At 42.4% G+C, this 21,847-nt stretch overlaps 1 protein-coding gene across 1 annotated transcript; it reads right to left on the bottom strand.

Moving 5' to 3' along the window:
- Positions 1-242: 242 nt before the first annotated feature.
- Positions 243-20,737, bottom strand: slc25a23a (solute carrier family 25 member 23a). Its single transcript, XM_066660743.1, has 10 exons — positions 19,920-20,737; positions 12,715-12,838; positions 11,448-11,535; positions 11,176-11,287; positions 10,577-10,735; positions 9,940-10,092; positions 9,464-9,577; positions 5,708-5,875; positions 5,139-5,289; positions 243-3,761 (listed from the first exon to the last, which is right to left on the bottom strand). The coding sequence occupies exons 1-10, from the start codon at positions 20,088-20,090 to the stop codon at positions 3,577-3,579; spliced, it is 1,425 nt and encodes a 474-aa protein (XP_066516840.1). The 5' UTR covers positions 20,091-20,737; the 3' UTR covers positions 243-3,576.
- Between the last annotated feature and the right edge of the window lie 1,110 nt (positions 20,738-21,847).

Below are 21,847 nucleotides of genomic sequence, written 5' to 3'. Positions count from 1 at the left end.
TGATGACTTTAAATACCTCAAGGTAAATCTAAATAGGTCAAGGAATGGATACATTTAGGGACCACATTTCCTAATATATGCAGTTTAACAGATTTTTTAAAATAATTATTTTATTTACTTTCATTTTTTTTGTGGAGATTTACCTTTAATACAAAGGTGATATATATTTTGTAAATGACCACATGAATAACTGTCTTGAGAAGTTTAATTCATACTATTATCATGAAGAATAATATAATCACACACATCTTATAATCTTAATTTAATAATTTACACAGTCTTTGTCATGCACTCAAGCACAAAACAAGTTTTTCTTCTTCAAAAACATATTTATAATATCCATAAAATTGCAAGCAATTCAATCAAACCCCTGAAACTAAATGCAATGTCACCTTTCAGCTTTAAATAAAAACTGTTTAAAATAGTTTGTTCCCAGTGTCGCAAAAATGATCACCCTCTTCCTCTGAACACAGAACCCATCTCTTCCTCTGAATACGGTGACTGTTTAAAAATAAGAAGAAAAAGCAAGAAAACAACAACTGAATTATTGAACTGTTTCATAAAACAGACTAAAACTATTAAACTCCTCTCGTTGTTTTCAGTGATAAACCCTTGATCTAAACACTGTTGTAAAAGAGTAGTGTTCGTCCCTCTTTCCGCTTGTTACTGTTTGGTTTAATTCACACATACACACACTTTACTGTCATGCATCGGATACTGTAGTCACATTAAATGCAGCAGTAAAGGCTTTGGTGCCCTTTAGGAGGTGAGGTCAAGCACACAGAGATTCAGCTCTTCTCCAGCAGCCTGTCAGGACAGAGGGACCCGCTCAGAGACTCTAACGAAGCCTGGGACACGTTTCACAAAACAAAAATAACGCCGTATTCCTTTACCTCACCTCTCTGAGAAAGCTGACATTGTGAAAGTGTCCCCCCTGAGTTCGACAGACCCCTGAACTGAAGCAATGTCTGTGTTTTCAAGGTCTTCACCACCTCAGATAAAGCTGCAGGACTCCTCCTGGACGAGGGTTCTGCTCCAGAGCTGGAGTTAGTGTTAGAGCTCAGGCTTCAGTGCAGGCAACAAGCAAAGCATAATCCACCACCAGGGGGCGCTCCATCCATACATTAGACTTTCACAAGGCTACTGACCCCTAGTTCAACACAAATACACACTGCATTCGCTTTGAGAGGCACTTTGAGCTGAAGGGTCAGGTGGGGGTGAGTGGTCAGAATGTGGACTAACACAGACCCCACCCCCGCCCCAAGGTATCGCCAGCCTATGTTTCTGAACATAGACTTCAGTCTCTTACATACAGCACCAGTCAGGTTTGCACACACCTTTCATAAGAGAAAAGAAACTGAAAACATCAAAGCTATAAAGTAACACAGTGACAGTGATGTTAAACAAACTAAAAATTTGTCCTGTTTTAGAGTCCTTCTGAGACCACCATTCACTTAATTCAATTCCCATACAGTTATTAGTTTTAAGAGTCCATATTAAGTAAGAGAGACTCTTCAAGAGGCCCTTAAAGGAACAGTAGGTTTTTGTTTTGCTCCTGGTGGTCCCCCTGTGTGATTACAGCACTGTACTAAAATCAGTGGGAAGGGGGATGGGGGTGGTGGGGAGTTTCCTACCCTCCTCCAGAAGATACACAGTGTAGTTTCCGTAGTGCTGAGCCCAGAGTAGCAAGGACAGAGGCCCTATTCTCATTATTACAGCTCAGTGAAGCATCACAATGAAGCTGAAGCTGCATTTTTAAAATAGAAATATTACAAAGTGTTCCTTTAATGAGGAAAAAGGAAACAGACACAAAAGCAGAAAGTGTAAATCTAAGACAGAATCTGCTGGTGGTTCTCAAAATAACTGACTGAGAGCCCCAGAGCCTCATCAGTTATCATCAATGACTCTGTGATTGCCCTGGATCAGGAGAAAAGAGGGATGCAAGCAGCTTCTACTGAACCCCAGAAGTGTGGAAAACTCCCATTGAAGGTGGGTCTGTGAATTTTGCACAGTACCCTATGTCCAAACGTTTGACTAGTGCTGTATGTACAGGTTTAGACACATTCAGACACACTTTAAAAATATAGCACATGCTCAAATATATTCACCACACACACACACACACACACACACTTCTCATCATTTCACCCCCAGATGAACATGGTCTGTGTTCCTGAATATCAGGACCCTGTTAATCAACAAGACAAATAAACAAAAACATATAACCACCAAAATTAAACAGGTCACAACAGTAGAAGAGCACAGTGCAGTTTCCCCAAACAAACCGCTGCATTGGTTCCTTCCTTTCGCTCATAAAATGTAGGCAGCCATTTAGGGTCTGCATCTGCAAGTTGAACAAGCACCGCACCAGTTGCATATTTAAAATATTAACACACTGTTTTTAACTCAAACAAGCTACAGACGTGGACAGACTTGTGGGTGCCCTTTTGGCTCATTGAAAATACATGATTATTTCTGCCAGAAAAGGGCTGAAATTAAAAGCTAATTAAAAGAAAACTTAAAGAAGGAGTGTCCATAAAAGGTAAAACACTGCTCGTTCTGCAAAGATTCTCTACAATGGCTTGCACAGGTTTGTTAATAGCTCTAGAAAAAGTGCTAAATATATGCATTATATTGATAAAGTCAAACACACGGCCTGTTTAAAAGGGACAGACTGTAATCCACTTTTACAGCACTGTTCTGAAATCAAGGGCGAGGGCGTTGGGTGATTTTTCCTTACATAGTGTGGTTTCTGCAGTGCTGCAGAGTTGGGACTAGCAATGACAGAGACTCTATTCTTTGTCACAGCTCAGTAGAACATCACAGCAATTTTGAAGCTGTTTTTAAGGTGAAAATTACTACCTACGGTTGTCACTCTTCTGTTTGGTATCATCACATGCAGCACACTGAACATGGACCAAAGAAAACAAAGGAGAGCGTTCTTTGAGAAGAACCTCTTAAAGGTAAATCTGTAAGACCTTCTCCAATGAGTTGACTGGACATTCTGACTACACTAAACTGTTATTAAGAGGTGTAAGGTCCACAGTACTGTAGTTGATACAAGCCCAACTCCAAGGTCATGGTACATCAGTGTGTGATTGCACCATCCGTTGCTTTCCAAGCGGCCGTGGACTTCAGGAAAGAACACCCAGAGAGACTCCACTGTTGGGAGTAAATGATAGAGGCCTATCACTTCATTAGTCTCAAGTTATTTCTGGGAAAATTGAGTTCTCCATTTATCTTGAGAGGGAACCAACACAACATCTGTCCACGTCTGTATGATCTACACTGCTGCTGTGTAGCCCTGGTGATTAATAAACCTAATGGACCTAACTTGGTCCTGTCTTTGGTCCTCAGTGGCAGCCTTGTCCTTTGGTCGATTCACAGTTCATCCAGATCTTTCAAACCACAGAGGGTAGTTTGGCCTCTTTCTTATTCTTTATTTTATCACTCCATCCTCTGTCCATCCACTTACGTACGGAGTGAAATCATGGCTCTAATGATAACGTCCCTGTTCTCAGTGTCTTTGAGGTAATGATCAGAACTGATTCAAATCCCTCCCTCGTTTCTATCCGTCTACCTTTCTCCCACCCCCAGTACTTTCCTCATGTGTTCATACACCACGTAGGAGATGCTGACTGCGGGGATGACCTTCAGGAAGTTTGGGGCGATTCCTCTGTAAAGCCCCACCACCCCCTCCTGAGCCACGATGCTGCGGAATAGAGACAGCATGGAAAGCTGAGGACCGCCCTTCACTGAGGCTGAGAGAGAGAGAGAGAGAGAGAGAGAGAGAGAGAGAGATTTAACAATGGGCTGTGTTCAATATTCAGACAATATGATATCATGATATTTTCCGGATATAAATCATATGAAACACTGTATCAGATTATATTTAAATTAACAGTAATAAGGTTAATGAGACCATGAGCTAAGAGCCACTATGCCATTCTAAAATAATGCTGTAAAAGTCAACACCCCTCTGTCACACAGCTCCATGGACCTGGAGGTTGTGGGTTCGAGTCCGGGTGAGGAGTGTGGTGTGTTCTCCCTGTGTCCACGTGGGTTTCCTCCGGGTGCTCCGGTTTCCTCCCACGCTCCAAAAACACATTGGTAAGTGGATTAGTGATTCAAATGTGTCCGTAGGTGTGAGTGTGTGTGTCGCCCTGTGTAAGACTAGCGCCCCCTCCAGGGTGTGTTCCCGCCTTGCGCCCAGTGATTCCGGGTAGGCTCTGGACCCACCTCGACCCTGAACTGGATAAGTGTTACAGACAATGAATGAATGAAAGTCAACATCTCTCCATCCAAGAGGTGACAATTTCATAAGCAAAAAATTTAAAAACTATTTTAATGTAATCCCCGCGACCCTGAACTGGATAAGCGGTTACAGATAATGAATGAATGAATGAATGAGTTTAATGTAATTTAAATACTTTCCTTTTTAACTCTGGACTCAAGAACTATGACAAATAAATCAACTAAAGTATTACATTTGTATGTAAACGGGTATTAATAAAATGTAATAATATCAGTGAAAGTATAAATATTGCTGAATTGTCTGAATTGCTGATTGTCCGTAACTGATGTTGAATCCAGTCGCTTAATCCACTCTTTCTCTTATTATGTTTTGTATTTTACAGTGTTTCAGCTGCGTAGTCACTGAAATTGTAAACAAACTGGAGCGACAGAGCGGTGAGAGAAATGTGGTGTGATCTGTGTGGGGGAAAAGAGATGGGACTTGGCCACTTCTGGGAGAATGATTCAAACTTTGGAAGTAAACACTAGGTGGCAGTGTGTCACAATTCCATAAAACTGCCCTTAAAAAAAGAATGGGAATTACTTGTTTAAAAAGTGTGTCAGTACTCTTTGGCGGCTCAGGTTTATAGTTTTGTGGGGACGCAAGTTGCGCATGCCCTGACCTGTCCAATTTACCCACCCACACATGCCTCTATGCGTTCACACCCAGAGCAATCCCACCCAGTCCTTCATCTATCAATCCATCCACCCATTCACCCGTCCATCCTCCACAATGGAGGATCCAATTCTATTGAATCCTGTCGTTTTCGCTCAGCCACCCCTTTATACATTCTCCCTCCATCATCAGAGCAGCAGTTACTCTATCCATCGCTCCTCTATCTTACCCTGGGCCTGCATGCGAGTGCGGATGAGGGCGAGGGGGTACGAGGCCAGCTGACCGCAGGTGCTAGACACAGTTCCACAGCCCACCAGCACCAAAACACCCGGATCAGCCGAGTCAGACCTGTGTCTCTGTAACCACATGTTCTTCAGAGTCTGAGAGAGAGAGAGAGAGAGAGAGAGAGACAAATGCATATTAGTAAAAAAAATATATATATATATATATATGTGTGTGTGTGTGTGTGTGTGTGTGTGTGTGTGTAATAGAGAGAGAACTAGATAGTGAAAAGAGAGAGAGAGGACAAATGCAAGACAATGGTGTGTGGGTCTGTGTGTGGGTGTGCACACTAATAATATATAACGGAGCTTACGCATTGTCTTTGTTCAATGAAAAGCATGTATCTCCAAAAACATTAAATTAGGAGCATTTCTATTGGTCCCTTCAATATGGAATATTCACACAGTGTGAAGGAAAGCTGCTATGTTTAAATGAAGTAATAAACAAAAAGTCCACAAAAATGTAGATACAGGTTTTTGCTGGACAGCGACGACATGCATAAACACACACACATACCTCATAGACGGCCAGGTCAATGCCTGCGTAGGGGATGATGCCCAGTATGTTGGGGATGTAGCCCTTATAAAATGCTATCACTCCCTCTTTCTGCAGAATCTGCCGAGCACAGTCGCCCACACCTGAATACTGACCGGTCTTCCGCAGGGTCAGACGAGTCTTCAGCACCTACACCGAGAGACAGAGAGTAGATTATTAAACTCACCACACATCAGTACTCAGATTCAAATCTGGGGCTTAGCGCTGTGTTAAACATTGTGAAATCCGACCGTATCTAGTTTAAAACACCTTTAAAATAGTCAAAGTCTGATTTTACACTTGATAGAGAAACGCATCTCTGTTCACTTTAAAATCCAACTGTGTACGTCCTCTGTGAGTGGCGTCCTCTTCCCACTGGGATATGGATCATGAGTCTTGTGGCTTGTTGTATGGAGTAGGGCTGTGCCATATCGTATCGTTTACGATAATATCATCATAATACTTAAAACGATATAAAAAAATCTATATCAAGATATTCTGAATTGTTTACTTAACAACATCACGAAGTTACCTATAATACAGCATACGTTCTTTACATGAGTGATTTAGGCACAGTGAATTACGGTGGAAAGTGGCTCTGAAGCGAAGGAATTCGCTCCAAAAAAAGTGGAGATGTGGAGGTGGTTTGGTTACAAAATAACCGATGTACAATAAACTATTGTATTGTGTAAAAATATATTCTATTTAATATAATTAACAGTAAAATAATGTTTATTTTGTTGCAATAGTGTGTTTTTGAAATTAATAAAAGTATTTTTCAGTGTTTTGTTCACATCGCCAAAAATATCGTTATCGCCAAACCACCCTGAATTATCATGATATTATTTTATGGTAATATCGCCCACCCCTAGTATTGACTGGGGTTTTGTTTTTGTTTCTCAGCTGTGACTTGAAGAGATGCACGTACACTTCCCTAAAATCTCAGAGTCCCTCCTGAAGTGGTCCGTGTGAATGCTAGCTCTCTGGTCTGTGTGCACCTTTGGAAAAAGCTCCTGTGTTTATACACATCCCTGGCTCGGTAAATGGGGTAAAACAAAGGGCCTCAGCCCAAACTGGCTCAGGAGCTCTCTCACTGCATCACTGACGGAGCACTGGAGGTTTTCACTGCGTTTAGACGGCAGAGAAAACCTCCAATGTTGAAAAGCATGAAAAGTGTTGAGGATGCTGCTCTATAAGTGGGTAATAATTGACCCATTTTTACAGATTACTTAAGGTGGAACTGACTCCAGATTCAGGAGCGCATGAGTGAGTGGGTGAGTGAGGATGTGAGTGAATGAGTGAGTGTGTAAGTGACAATAAAACAAGCCAGTCCCATGAGGTGCTTTACATCTAAAAATACTGAAACTGAGTAACATATGCAGCTATTCTTGTTTTCCTGCTTTCAGTTGTCATTAAACAATAATAACACACTTTTTTTGTAGATTCACACAGGTAAGAACTCCAATTGCTTTATAGACAGGGAATAAATGTCAGTAACTGTAATAAAGAAAAAGATAAATGATTTTACTGGTGCTTTTTATTACTGTTAGCAAGACAATAAAGTGAAGCAATGAATGTGTCCATATTAAATTAGATAAACTGGGACTATCACACAGATTAAAGCAATGAAATTAATATAACAATCTCGAATGTTTTAATTAAATGCTAAACTCAGCACTGTGTACAAGGCTTGATTTTCTAATACAAATTGATTCCCACAGTTCAGAAATATAAACACTCAGAGGCCTCTGCTCTTTCCAAATGACCATGGGTTAGAACTCAGTTTCATTACGTCTTTCAGAGAGAAAAATACATTGCTCCCTCTGATTAACAACAGCGTGCCTCTGAACAAAGGACTGTGGTGTGTGTGTGAGCATGTGGTGACAATGTCTGTGTAAGAGCAAGGCCACAGTGGGCAGTGGCCCTGAAACTGTGTGTGTGTGTTTTTGTGTGTGAGTGTGTGTGTGTGTGTTTCTCCACAGACTTCAAACAATCTCTCTCTCTCTCGCTCTCTCTCTCTCTCTTATATATATATATATATATATATATATATATATATATATATATATATATATTAGTGTTAACTTAACACTGAGAGTGTTAAATTATTACACTAACCGTGTTGATTTAACACTGGTGAATTTGCTGTGTATATAGTGTGTGTGTGTGTGTGTAAAGCTGTTCGCTGAATGCGAACCTTTCTAGACAGCATTACAGGACACAGACATGTGCAAGTATTTCAATCATTTTATTTCAAACAGTGAAGAGCTTTTTTCATGATACAAGGTCTTTCTCCCAATACTGCTCCGAACTCCAACTCCCAGGATTCACTCGCAGATCATGTGACACTGACTGACAGGCACCAGTCCAATCACAGAGCAGGTCTCCTCATTACTAATTCTCAGCGCCTGTATGTTTACTATTTACATTGACTGTGTTTGGGTAAGTATTGCCACATTTGTTTTTGTCTGAGCGCTCCTTGTTATTCTCCTGTTATCTGTGTACTGAAATTTTGCCTCCCTCATAGATTTTTGCCTTTGTATTTTGCCCTTTTTCACACTTTGCTTGTGCTGTTGTGACCTCTTGACCTCTGACTGTGTCCACATTTGGCTTTTGGTTTGTACCTCTAAAGCTTGGTTTCTGGTTTTCTTTAACATCACACTCATTCACTTAAACCTAACAATAACTTATCACTTCTCATCTCTGTCATTTTGATTTTAAAAAAGCTTGTAGTCTAAGGACTTTCTCACACCTGAAGTTTGTTTGCTGAATTTGTCTGACTCAGATCAAATGTTTGTAAACATTTGGAGTGTTTTCCTTTGGTTCACACAGGGAAAAAGCCCACCAAACCACATAGCACCAAACCACATGAGAATGTTAATTCATTCAGGGTGGAGGTGGGTACGGAGCCTACCCGGAATCACTGGGCACAAGGCAGGAACACAACCTATAGGGGGCGCCTGTCCTTCACAGAGTGAGACACACATTCTCTCTCACACCTACGGACACTTTTGAGTCACTAATCCACCTACCAACATGTGTTTTTGGAAACCGGAGCAGCCGGAGGAAACCCACATGGACACAGGGAGAACGCACCTCACATATAGTCACCTGCAGCGGGCCTCGAACCCACCACCTCCAGGTCCCTTGAGCTGTGTGTCTGCAACACTACCTGCTGAACCACCGTGCCGCCCACATGAGAATGTTCTCACTGCTAATTGGTCAGACCTGACTGAGGCAGGAGCAAGAATACAAACTTGGGAAGGAGTCCTGTGTTCTGACTAGTGCATGTTTCCCCTCTGATTAGCAGCTAAACTTTAGCCAGTTCTCAGATTCCTTGCTCTGTTGTGTCCTATAGACAAAGCCCCACTGGCTACAAGAGACGTTTAGCTCAGACCCTGCTGTGAACACCTGATAGATGGGTCTGATCGAGGTCGGATCATGTTCTCACCAGAAATTAACTACACCAGAGATCATTTGGAACAGAAGAGAGACCTCCTCTTGAGGGTCTTGGTGCAGTTGTTTGGGTCTGCATCTGAGTGTAATTACTTCTTTCAGACCTGCCCATACCAACCATGCCAAGGGTGAAAAAGGAACCAGAGTTTGATTGAACTGGACCAGAAGTGTAGGTGTGAAAATGCCCTACAATTATTCACATTGGAAAAATGAATGTGTTTGTGGGAGGAGCATGGCAGCTGGAATGTGTGTGTGTGTGTGTGGGTGTGTGTGTGTGTGTACCTCCATAGGATAAATAATAGTTTGTGCAGTGGCGCCTGCTAGAGATCCAGCGAGGAATCGCTCCTGCAACTTTAAACTGCCTCCGTCTCTACTGCCGTGCATCAGTCTCTTAATCTGCAGAGACAGGTGTGAGAGGGAAAAGATGGGAGAAATATGTAAGATTAGGTATTTTAGCTCCTGGGCTCCCCCTACAGGCACAGAGTGTAATTCACTTTTACAGCACTGTCCTGAAATCAGGGGGGCAGGGAATGGTGCCTTACACACCTACAAAAGTTACATAGTGCAGTTTCTGCAGTGCTAAACCCAGAGTAGAAAAAACAGAGACTCTATTCTCCCTATTACACTTCAGTGGAGATACTACCTACTGTGGCTTTAAGAACTTATCCACCTTTTCCTGTAAACGCTCCACTTGGAGATAAGAGGTTTTGATGTAACTGTGCGTCATATTAGTGCTGAAGACAGAGGGAAACACCGACCTGTTCATATGCCAGGAACTTGATGGCTGTTTCTGGGGCAATTTTGAGGACGTTGATTCCATTTCCTCTCCAAAGCGCCCTGAGCCCGCCCTCCTTCACCATCGCCTTCAAACCTTTCCATACACTCCCTTTATCAGAGCTCTGACCATGAACCTATACACACACACGCACACACACACACACACACGCACACACACACACGCACACACACACACGCACACACACACACACACACACACACAATATCACATTATTAACCATTGCCTTATCTGAGCTCTGAAGGTGAAGCTGTACACACACAGACTGCAAACATTAGCGGTCCCTCAGTCAATTACATATTGTGCCCTCAACACAATTTAACCATGAACCTCCAAACACACTTCCACAGCTGTCTCCATGATACAGTGACACTTCATAATAATAGGCCCCTACACAAATCAACTAGATCACTTTACAATACTTGTTTAAGGGATTAATTTTCAAAGCAGCTAAAATAAACATAGTTAATGTGGTTAACGCTTCTCAGAAAAGTTTTTTAACATTAAACATGACTAAATCGCAGTTCCAGGTTTGGTCTCTGTTGCCCAATAGGAAAGCTGAACTGAAATTGTAAAAGCCGCAGAGGAAAGGCTCTGACCTGTAGGAAGACTTTGAGCCGGTCCAGCGGTGCTGTCCCCGTCCTGGACACAGATCCGGCCATAGCCCCGGCCATCAGCTGCCTCCACACAAACCCTGACCTCCGCTCCTTCTCTGAGAACTCATCAGGAACCGTCAGGTGCTCCCCAATGTCCAAGATCTGAGCGCAGAGGGGACACACAGGTTACACGTCACAGAAGATAATAGCAGATAAGGTACGCATTTTAATGTGGGTCTTACCACATTGAACAAACAGGTACTGCTCATGTGTGTAATGAATTACTACGGAGACCATTACTAACAGCAGCAGAAGTCTTTTGTATTATAATAATAATAATAATAATAACACAATATTATATTTTATACAGTCACACACACTGTATATGAGTTAATCCAAGCTAAGACAACTGTCCGTTTTTTTAACTCGGGGAAGAAATGCAGATGCCTAGGACTCCACTGATAGGTCCAAATCCCTCTAAATTTCTTATATCCTTTATTACACAATCAGTCCTCATTGTACTGCTTTGTACATATTTTGTTGTGTATTTGTAATGTACTGTGAGTTGTGTTTATTTAGCGCCTGTAAACAGCAGAACTGACCACAGAGCGTTTCCAGTAATGAGCGATGTCCTCCATATTGTGCAGAGGGTTAAACAGGAAATGGTCTCGCCACTCCACCCAGTCGATGGTCATGGTGCCGTCTTTATCCATGCTGTATCACACACACACATATACACACTTGATAAGAAAATGCTACAAGACCATCTTTATCTCCATGACATAGGAATTTACTACAACGTCATCTTTATCTCTGCTGTAAAAGGAGTCTCTCTCTCTCTCTATCTCTCACACACACATACACACACACAAACCTCTGGAGGATCTTGGATGCTTCCTCAAGAGTCATGTCCACTCCCACACTTTGTAATGAGAGCTGGATCTCTGCAACATCTATCTGACCTGTAAAACACACACATTCCAACACAATCAGGTTATGTACAACATTCAGCCATAACAATAAGACACGCTCCTTGTTTCTACTCTCACTTTCCATTCTCTCAGCTCCAATTCTATAATTAGATTTCCACCTGTTGTTCTGCATACTTTATCTCCTTTCACTTTCCCCTTTTGTTATATGTTACCCCCACAGAGCAGGTGTGATGTGGTAGAGGATCATTCTCAGCGCTGTCGTGACACTGACGTGGTGATTGTGTGTTCTGTGCGGGTGCGACTGGATCAGACCCAGCAGTGCTGCTGGAGTGTATAAACAAGAATGTGGTCATAATCTTATGGATGATCTGTGTATTAGGGTGCATTCAATATGTTTTGCAGATAATTTTATATTGGTTCTAGGAAGAGACGGAGTATGAAGAAAACATCAGCTCATTCCATTATTTGTTTTGTTCCAATCGCTACAAAAACTAAACCATTCTGAGAAGTGTGTTGAGGAAACTTGAGCACAGCACATTTCACCATCTCCCAGATTTGAAGAGAGATCTCAGTGGAAATATATTGCCTGATTATATTCATTCATTGTCTGTAACAACCCTTATCCAATTCAGGTTTGCAGTGGGTCGCCAGTCCTTCACAGGGTGACACAAACTCACACCCACGGACACTTTTGAGTCGCCAATCCACCTACCAACATGTGTTTTTGGACCGTGGAAGGAGAACGGAGCCCCCGGAGGAAACCTACGCAGACACGGGGAGAACACACCAAACTCCTCACAGACAGTCACCCGGAGCAGGACTAGAACCTACAACCTCCAGGTCCCTGGAGCTGAGTGACCGTGCCACCCCATGACAATTTTTCAAGTGAAAACACAATGTATTTTTCAGGGAATTGAAGAGATAAATGGTAGACCTAACAAATGCATAAAAAAAATTATAAAATGTATAAGTCTGGGGTGATTACACAGAAAAATATAATACATTTCCTTTGTGTTTTACGTCATCCCCATAGTGAGAACATAATTATCACCCATCACCCTCTCCTTCCTAAGGTGTATTCTCAAAAAACAAACCTAATTCATTTATTTAGGGCAGTATCAAAGCTCAGTGCTAATGCTGATGCTAATCAGGGAAACTCTACACAAAATATAATTGGGCTGGGACCACATTATCGTTGACAGTGCTGACCATCGTTGTTGCGGTCCAGGCTGCTGAACATGAGTCTGAGGCGTTTCTCGTGTGTGCGCAGGTACTGTGTGAATTCCTCCAAGTCCAGCTGGCCGTCATCATTAGTGTCTCCCGCTCGAACAATCTGCTGTGAGACAGGGCAGAAGAGAGGAGAAAAACAAAGAAGGAAAAAGAAAGTGGGGGAAAGAGGGAGGCCCAGAATGGTTAGGAATGGAGGGATAAAAAGGGGAATGGGAGCAGGGTGAGGAGAAATGCGAGTTACACAATGCGAAGCTTTAGAGGCAAACGCCACATGACTCTCCACCATGCTCAACACTCACAGCTAACACTGTTCACCCACAGCACTTTCAGAACAGAGAATCGGTGCTAGCATGCGGCTAATGAGCAACATGTAATTCAGAGACAAACCAGATGAACACTGAGAAACAGCTACACTTACCTCAAAGTAACTGTTCATAATAAAACTGACCATCTACCCTGAATGTAGTCAGCTGGCTAAGGCAAGTTTAGCAGGACTTGTTCATTTAGATTTGAACGGGAGCTATCACATTGTTGTAAACTTTGGTAGCTTAGCATCATGCTAACTGCTAGTTTATCATAGGGATAGTCTGTATATTTATGTTTTGCATAGGTTTATATTTGCAGCAAACATGATTTGACTGAAGACATTTACACTTTTATAATTAAAGGTGCTTTAAGGGGTTCTTGGAGTGATGCCATAGAAGAACCACATTTGGTTCCATAAAGAACTGCATGAGTATGAAGAACCATGGAAAGGTTTAAAAGTCTACCACTCAATCTTATGATGCTTTAACCATTTAAAAATATAAGCAAAACTGGTTCTTAATGAAACCAAAAGTAGTTCTTTGGCATAGCTCAGAGAACCTCTTGTAGTACCTTTATATTTAAGATTGTAGAAGAAGAGTAAATTCAGATGTAACACTTTGCTATTAACAAATTTAACGACCATTCAGATCAAATCCATCCATCCATCCATTATCTGTAACCGCTCATCCAATTTAGGGTCGCGGGGGGTCCAGAGCCTACCTGGAATCATCGGGCGCAAGGCGGGAATACACCCTGGAGGGGACGCCAGTCCTTCACAGGGCAACACAGACACACACACATTCTCAGATCAAATCTATTTCTTTAAATTAACACTAGCCAAGACTTGGTTTTTGTGCTCCTGGGCCCTCGCTACAGAGTTTCAGGCAATTTTACAGCACTGTACTGAAATCAGCAGGGTAGGTTAGAGAGAGAAGGGCTCATCATTTGAATCTGTGATATTAAGGTAATAACACTAAGAATAATACTTTAACTATATATGTTACGCTCTGTGGAAAGCAATTCTCTTTATATTTCACCCACACTGCTAGCAGGCCTTTTAAAGTCCTGGCATCATCCTGGCAGAATTCTGGCATCTGACCTTCTCTCGTGTCCACACCATTAATTTGGCCAGTTGAGGGTTTGATTTTAAAGCTTTCACAACTCTCTGTTCAGGTAAATCTAAAAAAAACATAGCCATTTTCTTAGAAACCCTAACAAAATCATACAGAGTGCAACTTTTACGGCAGGTGGTGTTTAAATATCAAGTTGCCCAAGTTATTTCTTGGCACAGAGGGTTGAAATGTAATCTGAGCTGAACAGTTCTGTACTGGACATCACAGGCAAGTGTATAAAATGTGTCGTTACTATAACAGGAAAGCCTCATCCGTCAGACCAAAGGTCTTCACGGATCAGATCTGTCCTGTGGGTAGTGGGCAGCTCAGCATAAATGGAGATAAGAAGAAATTCTAACTTATAACGCATTTACCCAAAAAGGAAAAGGCTATTATTATCACACCAAAGCTGATATTCATAGCTAGGATTCAACACAAATGAAATAATGCTAGCTGGTCCTCACTGGCACCACACTCATTGTTGGGGTGATGTTTTTTTTTCTAAATGAATGGCTCACATTATCATTTATTAAGAAACAGAAAAGTAAATTAACAACATGCTGCTAACCATGTTATGGAAGCCCTAAATGACCATTATTGTACATATATTTACTGCATTTTAGTCATTCATTCATTCATTGTCTGTCACCCCTTATCCAGTTCAGGGACGCAGTGGGTCCAGAGCCTACTCAGAATCACTGGTGCAAAGGTGTGAACACACCCTTTCACAGGGTGACACACACTCACACATTCACTCACACCTACAGACACTTTTGAGCCTCCAATCAACCTACTAATGTGTGTCTTATAAGTTTTGTGATCATTAGCAGGTTTTGAACCTCCTTGTTTGCTACAGTTGGCTGCTAGCTCTAGTGCAACTAGCACTGTAAGTTAAGTGAGGAGAGGGGTCATTCACCTACTCGTGATAAAGTCACATAAATGGGAGACAGGCATCATTACTCATATAACATAGAAAAAAGCGAATGTGAATCACATACCATAGGTTGTTATTCCAACAAAGGTATAAAGTATTTTATTATAATATTTCTCCTAAGCAATGCCTATTATTGGTGTCCTACTTTAGCTTTAACTCTAACGAGAACATTTCTTTCACTTAACGTTATTTTGACTAATTTTCAAAAGTGTGAAACTGAAAAGAACATTTCTCTAACCATTATTTGCTTCAATATTTTAGCAAATAATAAATTAGTAAGGTTATATTTTCCGTAAATATAAATAAGACTGTGGTATTAATGGATGGTAATGACGCCTGTAATGAGGAAGGGTTTTCGTATTACTGTCGCATAACACAGGGCACGGATATGATGGTTTGTATGGTAATTACCCATACACTTATAATTGTGATATTGTTGCATAAAATAAATAAAAAAATGTGACTATGTCACGAATTTCAGCCCCCTATATATGTGACTATATCACGAGTAGGTGTGAGACCAGGATGGTCATTCTGGCCCACAGGCAAGCTGACTAGCTATTATGTAAACTCTGCCAGATAGACACCTTTCCCGTTTACATAGACGTCTTAGTCTGTGTTCTCCAATAGTGATGAATCTGTAACACACAGCAGGCTGTAAAACTAGCTCTGAGTGGGTGATAATTAGCAGTTTGGTGTATGTGGGTTATAAAAGCTAGCATGCTGGAGACTTCACACTTTTTAAATGCTCATGTCCAACTGGGGGCAGATACACAGTCTTCCTTCTCCTCTCTCCATTTCTCTCTCTTTTATTATCTCCTGTGTTTTGTCTTCTTAGTTCTCTCTTTCTCTCTCCTTTCTGGTTAACACTTTTTACCTCCCTTTGACTCTCTACCCCCTTCATTCATCTCTTTTTGTCTTTTCAGTTCTTTCTTCACTATATTACCTGCCACTTTTCTCTCTTCCATATCACACTCTCTTCCTTTTGTTTTTCTGTTCTCACTCTACTCTTGCTTCCCCAGTCTATCTGTTTCTCTCCCTCTCTTTTGTCCCATGCACTCACTTTCATTCTTCTGTCTTGCTATTTGGCTTTCAATTGTGCCTCCTTCTCTCCACCTCTCCTAAATCTCTCTCTCTCTATGATCTTTGCTCACACATGGACCAGGTCCAAGTAGCTGACCTTTTTCCTTCCAATGAGCTCCAGTATATTTGTGTAATTGTGAGTAGGTGAGTCAAAGTGAGTGAGAGAGAGAGAGAAAGAGATAGAGAGTACAGTGTGCACTTTGCACTTCAATCATTATCAATCCTTAACCATCTACTCCAAAAAAGGCTGAGACATGCCAGAGCACACTAGCTTCACCCATGCAGCAATAAACACCAACACACACAAACAAACACACACACAGAGAAAGGCTGAAGGCGCGTGAAGCCACTTGTTTCCAAACAACACATGCATCACAGTGTCATGCCACTTCTAACACAACATGCAGGAAAAACACAGCAAGAGCTGAGTGTCTGTAGACGAACACATGCAGTCAGTATGGCAGGCTTTAGAGCTAGCAGACTTCAAAACACCAGTAAGTATGGTTTCAGCATAAATCACAATTATATTTCTCATTCATTCATTCATTATCTGTAACCCTTATCCAGTTCAGGGTCGCGGGGGGTCCAGAGCCTACCTGGAATCATTGGGCGCAAGGCGGGAATACACCCTGGAGGGGGCGCCAGTCCTTCACAGGGCAACACAGACACACACACATTAACTCACACACTCACACCTACGGACACTTTTGAGTCGCCAATCCACCTACTAGCGTGTGTTTTTGGACTGTGGGAGGAAACCCACACAGACACGGGGAGAACACACCAACTCCTCAATGACAGTCACCCGGAGCGGGAATTGAACACACAACCTCCAGTACCCTGGAGCTGTGTGACTGCGACACTACCTGCTGCGCCACAGTGCCGCCCATTATATTTCTCTATTATTCCTATTAGTGTTAGTTTTATTTTATTTTATTATTTGTAAAGTGTGCTATTGTTATTGTCCGGAAATCAGAAAATATTGTGATATAAATTTGTTTAAATCACCCCACTTTACAATAGTGTCATATTTGCGTCGTCTTTGATATGAAGCAACAAACAGCACTCTGTTTATTGGAATAGTTCCCAAACATAAGTGAGTGAGTGAGTGAGTGAGTGAGTGAGTGAGGGAATGGTACCAATCCACAACCATGACGTGCTTAGCATTTAAATTGCACATCTGCTCGTAATATACACTGAAGCATCCAAATGTAATTTAAAATTTAAAAATCAGGTATTGTGGCGCCATTGTATCTTGTGGCACAGGGAGGCCAGAAACTTTGGAACGAACACATTTTTACTAATGTCTGATTCAGTTTGTCCTGTCAAAATTGTCCTTCCTGTCAGTCAGCTGCTCTGCAAACTAATGAGGTTTTACAAAGATTCTCCTGACACTTTAACCCTGGTCAAACAGCTGAACTCTAGGTGAATCCTGCTGACTACACTGTGTTAAAGTCACTGTGCGTGTGTTTATGCTATTTGGTTTTATCTGAATTTTTTCCTTTTTGTCTTGTTTACAGTGTACTGTATCAAAGCCAGAATCAATATAGCTCATTAATATACCCCAACCAACCAGGTCTTAAGTCTATGAGATTATATTAGCTAACACTATCTAAATATGCAATATGATATACACAATATGTCAGAATGTCTGTAGACCCCTCTCATATTGACTACTGACAATTCTCCACTGAACATAACCTGCTCTACTCTACTCTGCTCTACTACTACATTTACGGAAAACATACAAGCCGAGTACAGTCGTGCAGAATAGATAGAAAATGGATGAATGAACTTCGTGATACACCCATTGTGGACACAGACCTTCAGCTGTGCACATACAACTTGTACCATCTACAGAGACGCAGGAAACAATAAAAGACGCCCTGGAGCAGCTGCACATGAACTTAAGTTCACTGTGCCCAAAGATAAGTGTGGTCTACAGGGGTCCAGCCACCCCCAACACTGGGCTGAGGAGCAGTTATCTTGAGTAATAGAGTGGAGTGGTGTTTCTGATCCAAAATTAATCACCCAAAATCAGCACCTAACTTCACTAAAGTGGCTGGGTGCAATCAAATTTTCACAGAAACGTTCCCACATCCAGTCTAAAGCCTCCCCAGACTAGCCTTAGCAAAGGATGACAAACTACCGAATATTTCCCTTAGTTTCAGACAGACAAGTTGGATCAAGTGTCCAAAAACAAACACATTTGCCCACATTTAAAAACACTGCTCTGGCTAATGAGCTCATACAGATGTGTATAATCTAGGCATGTGTGCATCTAGATTAGCAGCACAGTGGACCTGCGGCGCAAAACTTAGTCACGTGGTTCGCTGGCATCTGCTGCACGCGGAATTTGCAAGGCTTTCCTTACCACCCGTATTCCACCTGGTCCCACCCTCCAGCGCTGTGATTGGCTGGAGTATTATATAGCTTGTATTTAAATAGGCTAGTTATACAAACTCATGATTCACTTTTGCACTTCTACAGAACCTGCCTGTTCTAGGTCATGGGTTCACACTCACAGATCACTGTTCTGGGAGTGCTTTGGTGTTCCCTGCAACTACACGGAAGTCCCAATCCAACATTCTTAAAATCCAACATTCTTGGCCTAAAGGTTAGAGACCAGGCTTGGTACCGAAAGGTTGCCAGTTCGATCCCCAGGATTAGCAGAAATATCCATGGCTGATGTGCTCTTGAGAAAGGCACTGAACCCCCAACTGCTCCCTGGGTGCCGGGGATGTCTGCCCACTGCTTTAGGTGTGTGTTCACCGACCCTAGTGCACTAGTTTGTGTGTGTTCACTACCACAGATGGGCTAAATGCGGATGACACATTTCATTGTACAATGACAAATAATAGCACTTTATCAATAGATTGTATTCTAGATTATTTAACATTCTAGGTCATGGGACCACACTCACAGATCTCTCTTTTGGAGCACTTCTGCAACTACATGACACCAGTCCACCATTTTGAGGGCTTTATCATTCTACAGTAATCATTTATACTATAAATCCTTCATTCTAGAGCACTTGTGGCTCAGTAGATGAATTTATAGGTAAGAATCAGATTCCTGTTTGGTAATTCAGGTAATTCGTTCTAGTCATAGTGCGTCATTGAAGAACAAATAAACATCTAGGTTAGTGTCTAATTTTTGACTGATGTTCAACAAACTGGCAACAAAATTAAAGAATCTTCACACTGTGTAGAACCTATCTAGCACCAGAGGTTACACATCCCAAATCCCAACCAATGTCCCAGAACATTAACCAACGCGATCACCAGTGGCCAAGCAGACCACCCCCATCTACAATAAGACACTAAGGGTCTGGAGTGCCAGAAGGTACCTCGCGGTTCCATGTTGCTCTAGACTCATACTCATGGACCACCGTTCAGATTCACAGCCCAAGCATGGTGCAGCACCACTAGCCTGAAGAAGGACCTACGATTCCTGCGTATACAAGTTCTGCAAAGGAATGTCTATAGGACCACTGGACCTGACTCGTCTTGACACTTAGCCAATCAAAACCACTAGCGTGTGTGGGCGTGGTTTGTCGGAAAACAGGTGGAGAATAGGAGGAAAGCCAAGCTAGCAGAACCTAATAATGTCGTCGTGACTTCAATGTAGACTTCAGTGGTGGTTTTCCCAACTCCCTGAATCACCCCTCTTGTGATATGAGTATATGAATGCATTCTTATGTTTGCATGCACCGTCAACGCAAATTGACGTAAGGCTATAGTTAGTACCTCTTCAACAGAGGTGTTAGAGAGCAGCCCTCGACTTGTCAGCCCCGTCCTGAGCTCGTTAATGTCAATACGGCCGTCTTTATTGAGGTCCAGTTCCTCAAACAGCTCGGCCCACAGCCGTTCCCGGTCCGGGTCCGAGTCCGCATCCCCGCTCCAGCCCGGTTGACTCATCGACGCCGTCTCCTCCGATTCCTCGCGGTTATTTCCACAGTTTTTGCTCAGAAACGCATCCCTTTACCGAGTTTCCCTCCGTCTTTCCGAGGGCTCGGTCAGGCGCGGAGCCGTTACAAATTAATGGCTTTTCAAACCGACGAGTGTTTTTTGAATATTCCAAAACGTTCTACAGCTGCTCGCGCGCGCTACACCGCCGCGTCTCAGCGGCTCAGCGGCTCGCTCGCTCAGCTCCCAAACCAGGAAGCTCAAGCAAAACGCAGTTGTTTTCTCCTTGTTATTTAATTTTCTACAGCCCCGGTTCCGCTCCAGCAGGGTTCACACCGCAGTCCTAGCCACACACTAACCCTCCGCGGTCCGTGGGGCCAACTCCGACCCGGTCACACGCCCAGAAGCCGTCAAGAAACTAGCCTACGCGTCTTCTGCTGCCTTTCCCGGTTACAGTTTGGCTCGTATTTCACCGCAGCGCCCGAGAAGTAAAGTGGGTTTCTATTGCTCAAGACACAGAGGCAGCCACAGTGGAGGAGGGCTGTTGGTTTGTTGTTGAGCCCCCAGCAGCGAGAGACTTCAGGCGGCGTGTATTTGTGTCCTCCGGGTGGAAATTCGGGCTTACGAGCGCTAGTTCAGGTCACGGGGTCACGGCTAGCAGCTTGTATGTGTGTGTGTGTTAAAGGAATAAATCAAGTTGTGGGGACCAAAATCTGTATTACAGTCTTGTTGTGGGGACTCCTTCTCCTTGTGGTCCCCACAACGGTGACAATTTAATTTTAAGGTGAAAACGTGTTAAAGTTAGGGTTAGACTGGGAATATTTCTGGTTAAGGAGAGAAGTGAAGTGAATGAAAGTCTGTGCGATGTCCCCTCAACTCACAGAAACTAACTTAGGTGTGTGTGTGTATGTGTTTGTTATTCTAACAGTCATTCCTATTTATCAGAGGCAAGGACTGAAATATGTAGTAGTTTACAGTAGAGGGAATTTATGGTAGGGCTAATGGACCACAACCATTTGCCCACTACTAAGTGTGCTATTTGTTTAATATTGGTTTGGTTATACATTTTTCTAGTGCCACAGGTTGGCTATTTTACTAAAGTCAGTATATACAATGTTATTTTGAGTATTTCCAAATAATTCACTGAGTCAGAACTGTTCACAGTGGTGATGTAAATAGGCCTGTCCTGTTCCTGTTTTTTTTTTTTGGCTATCACAACCTCCCTTCACTTTCCACCCTCCCATAATTCAGTGCTAACAATTCAAATACACCTCAACCGCTCAGTTTTACAGACATTTTGGAAAATGTGACTCCTCTTTAAGGACAGTGTTAGTTAATGTGCGCAGTCTGTGTAGTAAACACTGTATGGATTTTGTGTCAGTGTTTTTAATTATAGCTCATACATTCATGCAGCAGTCAGACACCCCTTTAAATTTATATTTAAAATGGTTTATTCCAGTTTTTGAGAGTCTCCCCCTGATCACAAACAGTGCCAGGACCCTTGGGCGAGTGATGGCAAACATATGCTTTTACCGAAAGACGCTGACCCACCGCTTCTTTCTGAGCTGCCGATAATACAACAGTTTGGAGCATTGAAGGAGAATGCAAACTGCCCAGATCTGCCACACCAGACACCTGTAATAGCTAACACCTCAGACCAGGAGCGTAGCACCAAATTCTGGGTCCTGTGTACACAAGAAATTAACAATGCAGAAAGTATCCAACATTTCTTTTTTGTCTTTTTCCTGCCTCTATTTTATTTTCTGACA

This window comes from Hoplias malabaricus, chromosome 2 (genome assembly GCF_029633855.1).
Source record: "Hoplias malabaricus isolate fHopMal1 chromosome 2, fHopMal1.hap1, whole genome shotgun sequence".
Classification (NCBI taxonomy): domain Eukaryota; kingdom Metazoa; phylum Chordata; class Actinopteri; order Characiformes; family Erythrinidae; genus Hoplias; species Hoplias malabaricus.
This window is presented reverse-complemented; position numbering and strand designations above follow the sequence as displayed.